At 45.9% G+C, this 10,561-nt stretch overlaps 1 protein-coding gene across 1 annotated transcript; it reads right to left on the bottom strand.

Annotated features, from left to right (window-relative positions):
* Positions 1-861: 861 nt before the first annotated feature.
* On the bottom strand, positions 862-1,595 carry C10H1orf202 (chromosome 10 C1orf202 homolog). Its single transcript, XM_075987582.1, has one exon. The coding sequence runs from the start codon at positions 1,426-1,428 to the stop codon at positions 1,054-1,056; it is 375 nt and encodes a 124-aa protein (XP_075843697.1). The 5' UTR covers positions 1,429-1,595; the 3' UTR covers positions 862-1,053.
* Positions 1,596-10,561: the final 8,966 nt, after the last annotated feature.

Genomic DNA, 10,561 nt, shown 5'->3' on the forward strand with positions numbered 1-10,561 from the left:
GGTTTTTATTGAGGAGGAAGAGGGACCAAGGGTCGCCCCACACCCCACCCCACCCCCAGGAAATCTGGTGGCGGTTCCCTTACTTTTTATCCCTAGCGGCAATTCTCAGACTCAAGCACCCACACCCACACCCAACCCCAAGTCTTTTTTTTTTTTGTTAAATTTATTTAACTTTATTTTATGTGCATTGGTATGAAGGTATCTGATCCCCTGGAACTGGAGTTACAGACAGTTGTGAGCTGCCATGTGGGTGCTGGGATTTGAACCTGGGTCCTCTGGAAGACCAGCCAGTGCTCTTAACCACTGAGCCATCTCTCCAGCCCCCCAACCCCAAGTCTTGCTTCTAATGTTGGCTCTCAGGCTCATAAGAACCTGTAAGGACGAAAGTACTAGAAGTCTTTTTTTTTTTTTTTTTTTTTTTTTTTAGAATCTTAAGGGAAAAGATCCCGGACAGCGGGAGGGAGAATGAGGACATAGGGTAGGGATATGTTCAACGCAGAGGTAAATTGTATATTATATATGTATGTGTGTGCGCATGTATATGAAATTGGGAACCATGAAAGACTGATGTTTTTACCTAGTATTACTATTGTGCATGTGGTGGTCAGAGGACAACTCTTTGGAGTTGCCTCGTCACCTTTACATGGGTTCAGGGACTCGAACTCGAGTCCCAAGGTTTACTCACAGAGTCATCTCTAAGGTCCTAAATAATACATTTTAAAAAGCAGCGTAGGCTCAACATCTGCATTATAAACAAATGAAATCAAGGATGGCGAGGCAATTCCACACCACCCAGGGGGTTGTGGTAAGAAGGCAATATTACACCCGCTACCCAGCGTCGGGACAGGGACCAGCCAGGAGGCTTCCAAAGACATCACCGATGCGCTCAAAAAGCTGATGCCTCCCTCCTGCACCTGGGATGCGAGAGTCACCCCCAAATCCACGTTCTTTCATCTATACAGTGAGGGGTTTATTTTCACTTCTTGCCTTCGTTTACAAAACCTAACAGACCGGAGGCCGGTGAGTGTGCGGGCGAATCCGGCACAGACGTCCCTAGTCGGCGGTCCGCGTGCGGTCCAGCACGAGCAGCGGGATCTCCTCCAGGCCCTCGGGCCGCTCCCCTCGCCGCAGGTAGCGGCGCCGCCACTTCGCCAGCCTCTGCAGCAGCCTCTGCAGGCCGAGAGATCCCCACACGCCGCGCTCTGGGGCGGCCGCGCCGGGCCGTGGGAACTTGCTCTTCCTCCGGCGCGCCCCCCGGGCTCCACGCGCGAACAGCCGCCGCCAGCACCAGAAGCCCAAGCCCGAGCCGCTGTCGCCCGCCGATCTGCGCGCCGCCACCTCGGGCTCCGCGCCCCGCCGCAGGCGCGCCACCTTCTCCAGCAGCTCGTGCTTCACGCCACCGCGCCGCAGCCCCCGCGCCTCCTCCATGGGCTGGACCGGAGCCGACGATTCGGGAAGTCACTGGCCGCTCAGCTCTGCGGTGGCCCCCAGGACACCTAAAGGACCTGCGTTCCCCCGCGGCCTTCAGGGGCTGTGTGCCCGCAGTCGCCCCCTCCGGTTAGGTTGCCAAGGAAACGTGGAAGGTGACTCCACAATGGATGCTAGGGTTTTCTCCAGGGCCAGGCACAGTGGCATCGTGTGTAATCCTAGCACTCAGGGGTTCGAGGTCGGCCTGGGATATCATGAGCCCCTGTCTCAACCAAAAGAATTAGGAGGGGTGCAGGGACTGCGCCCTTTCCTTACAGAGTGACTTCAGACATAATGAGAAAGGACCCTGAGGTCCCGCTTTGCCTCACTATTAAGCAACATTAGACAGGGCCCTGGGTCTCTGGCTGCAATAGTCTGGAGATTTAGGCCTTATGGATTTGTCAATATATTGTAGAATATATTTATAATTTAGCATATGCTTGGCAAAGGCAAATGTACTGTGAATAGATTACTACATAATCCTGACAAGAAATGATTCCCGGGTGAAGTAAGAGTTGTTTTTCCTGGTTGATTAAACGGAAATGAGAGGAAAAACCATCGATTTGGGACAATATCGCATTTGGTGATGAAGAACCGAAGTTCCTCCATTTTGTCCTCTGCCTCCATCTTGTGCCTTGTGTAAGCTATTTTCCGCAAAACATCCCCATCCTCAGAAATGGCTAGGGGCAAAAGTAACAGGGTAGCCGGTACAGGTGACCACAGAATGTCCCCACCAGAAGGTCAGCCGATAAGAAAACTTGATAAGCAACAGGTGAGGTTCGAAAATAAAATTTCTGAAAAGTCCCTAGATACGTGCAATCAGGATTGAACCCATCACCCCACACTCTGCTAATGTAACTTTTCTGGGTTTTGCCTTTAAATTTCTGGGTTTTGCCTCAAGAAGAGCGGGGTACCTCCTCTTGCTGCTGCTGCACTGACAAGATCTCTGCCGGCTTGTAATGTGCACACAATAAACTTTTGCATTTGTGTGAGTTGGTCTCCCTGGTGGTCTTTTGGGGTCCTCATGGACTGGGCATAATAGGTGAAGGGGTTCAGAATGTGTCATCCCCAAATATGCCCCTTGGGCAAGTTGAACGTTTAGAACTAAAAGAACCAGCTACTTGGGAACGCCTCTAACTTTGCCTGGGTTGCCCAAGGCGAAGAACGAGCCTCTTACTCTGTGGAGTAAGGTACTATTTAGGCCACTTTCTCTACGGAAGGTAAAGCCTCCTAGAGACTCGCTCCCCACCACACCTGCTGTAATTACCAAAACGAACACCACCTAGATCAGAGTGCAAACTGAAGGCAATTTAAGGTTGTAAAAGTGAAAAGGGGATTGTGTATGGTGATTCGCGTCTCTAATCCCCACACTGCAGAAGCTAAGGCAGGAGAATCATAAGTCCACAAACACCCAGGGCTACACAGCAAGACCACTCCCAAAAGAGAAGAAAACGTGAGAACACAGACAGTAACTACATCCACCTTCTGAATGGAGACGTGTGGTAAACGTGCCATGCACAACCAAGAGCCCCTGTTCCCTACGCCTTCCCGAGTCTTCTAGTGTACCTGTTTCCCCTAGATGCTCACAGCACACCATGCTGGAAGCCATCTCATGCTCCAAAAGCAAACTAAGACAATAGGAAGAAGCTGTAGTTCTTCATCCTTTTCAAGAGCAAGCCCACCACCTCCCACCAGGTCCCACCACCTCCCCATGCTACCATTGAGGGTGGGGGTGGGGAGCATCCAAACCATACGTGTAACTAGTCTTTCTCTGCACCAACAGCCAGCTCCCAAATAACAACACAGAAACTTATTTTTAATGATGAAAGCTCGGCCTTAGCTTAGGCTTGTCCCAGTAGCTCTTATAACTTAAATTAGCCTGCTTTTATTAATCTATGTTTTACCATGTGGCTTTTTACCTTTCTTGTATTCTGTATGTCCGAATCCCTCTGTCTCATTGAGTCTCCTCTGTGCCTGCACCTTGATTATTGTCTCCTCCTACTTCCTCTCTCTGCCCAGAAGTCCTACCTACACTTCCTGCCTAGCTATTGGCCAGTTTTGTTTTTGTTTTTGTTTTTTTTTTTTGGTTTGTCGAGACAGGGTTTCTCTGTGGTTTTGGAGCCTGTCCTGGAACTAGCTCTTCTAGACCAGGCTGGTCTCGAACTCACAGAGATCCGCCTGCCTCTGCCTCCCAGGTGCTGGGATTAAAGGCATGAGCCACCACTGCCCGGCTTTGACCAGTTCTTTATTAAACCAATCACAGCAATAAACCAATCCATACAGGGGATACAAATACCAACAATAGGAGCCCTGCACATTTCCTTTAGGAAAGCAGTATATATCCTCTCTATATGTATCTCTCTCCTCTCTCTTTCTCTCTCTCATTGCTTTTGTTGTTGTTTTGGAGGACAGGATTCCTCTGTGTAGCCCTGGATGTCCTGGAACTTGCTCTTTAGTCCAGGCTAGCCTCAGATTCATAGAGATCCATCTACCTCTACCTTGTGAGTACTGGGATTAAAAGCATGTGCCACCACTGCCCAGCTACAGTGTGTATATTCTTGTTTCCAGAGCTTCTCCTGTGCTGGATTTTCTAAAATAAACGGTTTGGGCTAATCCTTGTGTAAAAGAGTCATATTTAGGAGTGGCATGTTTCATCTGTGGTCATTTGAGCCACACCGCTTCAGTTCCAGCCTCCTCTGAGCACATGCTGGCTGTCCTTGTTTATCCTATCCCTCACCTTGGTGCGACTTCACCTGCCTCTGCCTCCCCAGTGCTGGGATTGACGGCACGCTCCGCCATGCCTCACCTTCACCACCACAACGCTACAGCATGGGCTCTTCCTGGCTTTGGAGGCTCTGGTTTCTGGTGCCCCATTAGGTTTCTTGCAGAGCTGCATTTATTTTCTGTGGTGCCTCTCAATCCCATCAAGTCAACAACAACAACAACAACAACAAAAGATCATCACAAGTGCTACTGTTGAGTTACAACAAGGTAGGATGAGAATCCTGCTTCTGTTCAGGGCTTAAGGAAGGAGGGTGTTCATCTTCTTTGGGTTCCTACCACATTGATATTGGTTATTAAGAAAAGAAGATGGAGAGAAAAGGGCTGGGTGGTGATGGAGGATATGAAATCTGATTGGTTTGTAGTGGACTGAATGAGACTGGACCCCATAGGTCCATATGTTTGAATGCTTGGTCCCCAGTTTGTGGAACTGTCTGGGAAGGATTAAGAGGTGTGGCCTTGTTGGAGGTGTGATGTGGGATTCCCCTCTGTATGCCGTGAATACCATTGGTTAATAAAGAAACTGGCTTGGCCTGATAGGGTAGAACAGAGCTAGGTGAGGAAAACTAAACTGAATGCTGGGAGAAAAGAGGTAGAATCAGGGAGAAGCCATGGAGCCGCTGCCAAAGACAGACATGCCAGAACCTTGCCAGTAGGCCACGAGCCTTGTGGTAAAATATAAAATAATGGAAATGGGTTAAATTAAGATATAAAAACTAGCCAATAAGAAGTTAGAGCTAATAAGCCAAGCAGTGATTTAATTAATACAGTTTCTGTGTGGTTATTTAGGGTGTCTGGGCAGCTGGGAAATGAACAAGCAGCCTCCTACTACAAACTGGTACCCAACGCGATTGACTAAATCCACGTAAAACCTGAGAAAACTTAAAAAGTAATTCTAGACACACACAAAAAAGAAAAAAAAAACAGAGTTAGGCATGGCTTAATGCCATGGCTCCTTTAAGAGAGGTGGGGTGGGAATAGGTTATTTAATGTGACCCACACCAAAGAAATGAGACAGAAAAGGTCTTTCTTCCAGAAACTGGGAACTGGGCCAAAGATTCTGGTTAGGTAAGCACAGGATCTGTGAGGTCAGATTGGTTCAGAGATGGGGCACCATGTAAGTTCTGTGATCCCCAAGTTTAGCGGATGTGGGCATTTAGAAGACAGTAGAAACATATCCATATTTATATAAATATGTACATGATCTCCTCTGGACAACAGGAACAAGCTACCCAGCATAGACAGACGGACAGACAGACGTGCGCGCACACAGACACACACACACACTGCAATAGTATCTCTTCATCATGTCTGATTCCTTTAGGCAAGAACATACATCCTTTTTGGTGGAACAGATGATGTAACAGTTTGTGAGTGTTATACAACGATGAACAAGGAAATTTAACAGGTTCAAATCTCTCAGAATCAAAGTCAGCTTATAGCTTATGCCTATGAATGAGAGAAAAACACACTCTCTCTCTTTGGTATGTTACATAGACAGTCAACTTTTTGTTTGTTTGTTTGTTTGTTGTTTTTCAAGACAGTGCTTCTCTGTGTATTTTTGGTGGTCCTAGAACTCACTCTGTTGACCAGGTTGGCCTTGAACTCACAGAGATTTGCCTGTACTATAGAGATTTGCATTGGTATGGATCTTGTTTTATGGATACAAATTTAAAGCCAATTTTGTTATATGTATATTTCTGCTCTTGATTAAGGTATTGTGTTTATGCAGCTCATTTAAAAATGTAATGCATAATTAAGAAATATAGTTACTAGATAATCATCTATAACAGTCAAGCTTCTAGTCATGTTAGATTTTCTAGATATACAGAGACGTACTTCAGATGAATAGGCATTCTTCAAACCTTTCAAAGGTCTATGGAATACGGCATTTAAATGTTTTAAGAAGTTAGGACTTTTCATGACAATGAGACCCATCTGCTCCTGGCAACACCAATTACTTCCAGAGGAAGATGGACATTGAAGAGTTATGAAGTTGGTTAGCCATTTGGGCAAGAAACTGCTCTTGCCTAGACTGCTTGATGAAATGGACATGCAGGCCCTGCAGAGAAATGACTGCTGAACTTGCCTAAAAGTGAGGCCATCCTTCGGGACTCCTGCTTCATGAAAGAGACTATCAGACATTCTGCAGGACACAGAAGAAAGTGACTGACAAACTGCTGATATAGGCAGATCTGTCTTTGAAATTTCCTGCTTCATGGAAATGTCTGCTGGATACTATAGGCCTGTAGGCTGAATATGGGTGCCTGCAATGTTACAGAAGAACTTTGGGTGACTGTCTAGGCAATGAGATGTCTATGTCAATTCTAAAGTTTTAGAAGTTGCTTACAATGCACTTCCTGTTAAGTTAGGAAATATTATATCCTTCTGGAGTCTTTGATGGAGTTGAAGAATAGAGAGTTATTATTATAGTTTTCCTTACTTATAATAAAAGATAAAGTAGATAGAAATATTGTAACTGTAATTCTTGCTTGATACCTGTTTTGTTAAACATAATTTTACTATGTTAAAGTTAAAACCTTCCTTTTTATTTAAACAGTAAAATGGAGGTGATGTGGGATTTCCCTCTATATGCTGTGAATACCATTGGTTAATAAAAAAAACCATCTTGGGCCTGTGCAGGGAATAGAGGTAGGCAGAGAAAACTAAACTGAATGCTGAGAAAAAGAAGGAGGAGTTAGGGAGAAGCCAGGGAGTCTCCACCAGAGACAGACATGCTGAAACTTTGCTGTAGTAGGCCACGACCTCATGGTGATGCACAGGTTAATGGAGATGGGTTAAATTAAGATGTAAGATTTAGCCAGTAAGAAGCTAGAACTAATGGCCAAGTAGTGTTTTAAACAATATAGTTTCTGTGTGATTAGCTGAGCAGCCATGAAGGAAACAAGTGGTCTCCTGAGTCTGGGATTAAAGGCGTGTGCCATTATATCCGGGACAAACAACTCTTTATGGTGTCCTTGTATGGAGTCAACCAACTCTAGACTGAAAAATGTGTGTGTGTGTGTGTGTGTGTGTGTGTATGTGTGTGTGTGTGTGTATATATTTGTTGTCTATGCTAAATATGTACAGCTTTAAAAAAAATTCTTCCCTAAACAAATCATTATAATGACTTGGGTAGCAAAGACTTTACTGGTATCATAAGTAACCCAAAGATGGTTTAAAGTACATGGGAGAATTGAATGGATTGGATTGTAGGCAAATAAGACTATTTTCTATGTGACTTTAGAATTCACAGACTCTGACTCATATGAAGAGGGGTCCTGGAACCAATTCCCCCATGGATACTGAAGGACAACCGTGTCGAGTGTCAATCACTGAGGCCATGTGATGGCACTAAGTGACAAACATCCACGCACCAGAAAGATCTAGCGGGTCAGCAGAAAGTCGCCCTTCCTAGAACTCACAGTACCCGACCGACCTTCTAAATTACCGTATTTTACCTGATGAATGTTATTTCCATCTCTATTTTTAGCATTACATTCCTTCAAGCATTTTCAAGAACAGAAAAACACACTGTCTTGGAATCTATTAAGCATGACCTACTCACCTGACGTGTTAGAGACAAAACAGTATAATTTCTCAGATTGCTCCTTTTTAAATATAGAGCTTCTGGGAAGCAATCAATCTAAATGGATTTTTAAATTATTTACTCACTTATTTTGAGATCGGGGTCTCCTGTAGCCAGCCCCAAACTGACCTTGAACAAGACTTTGAATTTACACGATCCTCCTGCCTCCACCTCCTAAATGCTTGGATTATAGGAGTGCACCACCATGTCTGGTCTGCAAGGTGTTGGATATTAAACCCAGGGCCACCTGTGTTCCAGGCCAGCACTCTGTGTTTAGACACATTCCTGCCCTAGGCTTCCTGTCTTTATAGAAATCCTAACACTTTGTAACTGGAACATTCCAGTATGTGAATTAAGTTATTAGCATTTAGTCTTTTGTCAAGCATGAAGTTGTTGAGATGCTGAAAAAATAGGATTTGGTTTCCTAGACATCCAAATTTAAAAAACATGGGAGGATCAAGTTCGCAACAAAGTATCAAGTTGGCAGCTTGGCTTTCCACAGGGAAATCACCCCATTCACGTTTCTAACTTCCATGTAAGTGATAGGCTCCATTTTAAAAGGAAACAGATCACCTGTGAGTCCTCTTACATTCAACACGGCCCAAGCTCCTCTCTGGCAAGATCAGCACCAAACATTCCATCTACAAAAGTCAATCAGTGAGGTGTCAAGATTTAGGAAAATGAAAACCCCACTTAGAAGGTTCAATGCGAAGCAAAAGGAATTGAGGGAGTGAGTTAAATCAGCTTCTTATACTGTAACAAAATACCCAAGAAAAATCAACTTACAAACAGGAAAGGTCGCCAGGCAGTGGTGGTGCACGCCTTTAATCCCAGCACTTGGGAGGGAGACACAGGTGGATCTCTGTGAGTTCGAGGCCAACCTGGTCTACAAAAGCTAGTTCCAGGACAGGCTTCAAAAAGCCACAGAAAGGGGCTGGAGAGATGGCTCAGAGGTTAAGAGCATTGCCTGCTCTTCCAAAGGTCCTGAGTTCAATTCCCAGCAACCACATGGTGGCTCACAACCATCTGTAATGAGATCTGTGCCCTCTTCTGGCCTGCGGGCATTTACACTGACAGAATATTGTATACATAATAAATAAATAAATATTTTTAAAAAAAGCCACAGAAAAACCCTGTCTCAAAATAACAAAAAACAACAACAACAACAAAAAACAACCCAAAAACAAAACAAAACAAAAAACAGGAAAGGTCCATTTTGATTCATAGTTTTGGGATCCCAAATAAATAATATTTATTTAAAAATTGAGATTATTATAATATCTACAATCAATTGGTCCTGTTTCTTTGGACCTGTGGTGGGAGCATAATGAGTAAATTGGCCTCATGGCCAGGAAGAAAAAGACTGAGAACCCTAGTTCCAGGACAGGCTCCAAAATTACAGAGAAACCCTGTCTTGATACCCCCCCCCAAAAAAAGATACCAGGTCCATAATTCCCTTTAAAGACATGCCTTCCAGTGACCTAAGACTTGTCACTAGCCCCACCTCCTAATGGTTCCCCCATCTCCCTGCGGGGCCACCCTAAGGACCAACATTTTAACGTGCAGGTCTTTGGAGGACATTCAAATTCAAACAACAGCGCTCATATGCCATGTTTTCTCCTGACAGGAACCAGAAATGTGTGTCTTCCACTGTAAGGCACCTTTCTGGAGACCAGGGCTGCTCCCCAGACCCCGAGGTGCCAGTGGCCACTGGTCTAGGACAGAAACCTCAAAGGACATGCCAAGGTTTTCTTCCTGCAGAGGTTATGATGTAGGCTGTTTTCAGAAAAGCATGGGGGAACACCTCATTCGTGTCCCCGGAGCCCCAGATGGTGACTGCTATATCACTTCTGTCTCTGGGCCACTCAGGGGAACTGGGGCCAGGGCGAGAAGGCCACAGGCGATCTCCAGCTCCTGACCACTCCATCAGGTCTCCTGACCGCTCTGTCAGATCTCCTGACCTCTCCGTCAGGTCTTCTGACTACTTTAGCAGGTCTGCCGCTGGTCACAGGGGGCACAGGCGAGAAGAGCAGCAGGAGGAACCCTCCCTCCTCCAGAGCGCCACACAGGTTCACAGAAATAGCTTCAGAGGTAGTGTCTTCAAGCCCTCCTGCACTGTGAATTATAAGTTACTGTGACCCATGAGCCAAGGGCAAGATTCCTTTCTTTCTGAGCCTCCAGTCTCTTCGGTTATAAAACTGGGATTGTTATAACATCAGTTTCAAAGTCACAGAGATTAAATGGGAAGTAGGAAAGAGCTTGGTAGGTGCCATGAAAAGTGAGATGGTAGTGAATTTGTGAGGAGCCCTACATGTGCTGGCTAGTAGTAGTGGTGGTGATGGTGGTGGAGGAGGTGGTGGTAGTAGTGGTGGTCATGGGGTTGCGGTGGTGGTGATGGTGGTGGAGGTAGTGGAGATGGTGGTCATGGGGGTTGTGGTGGTGATGGTGGTGGAGGTAGTGGAGGTGGTGGTCATGGGGGGGGGTGATGGTGGTGGAGGTAGTGGTGGTGATGGTGGTGGAGGAGGAGGTGGTAGTAGTGGTGGTCATGGGGTTGTGGTGGTGATGGTGGTGGAGGAGGAGGTGGTAGTAGTGGTGGTCATGGGGTTGTGGTGGTGATGGTGTTGGAGGTAGTGGAGGTGGTGGTCATGGGGTTGTGGTGGTGATGGTGGTGGAGGAGGTGGTGGTGATGGTGGTGGAAGTAGTGGAGGTGGTGGTCATGGGGGT

Source organism: Microtus pennsylvanicus, chromosome 10 (assembly GCF_037038515.1).
Source record: "Microtus pennsylvanicus isolate mMicPen1 chromosome 10, mMicPen1.hap1, whole genome shotgun sequence".
NCBI classification, from domain to species: Eukaryota; Metazoa; Chordata; class Mammalia; order Rodentia; family Cricetidae; genus Microtus; species Microtus pennsylvanicus.

Bases quoted from the DNA above. Each gene is read 5' to 3' on its own strand.
- C10H1orf202 (XM_075987582.1), bottom strand. From the start codon at position 1,428: ATGGAGGAGGCGCGGGGGCTGCGGCGCGGTGGCGTGAAGCACGAGCTG.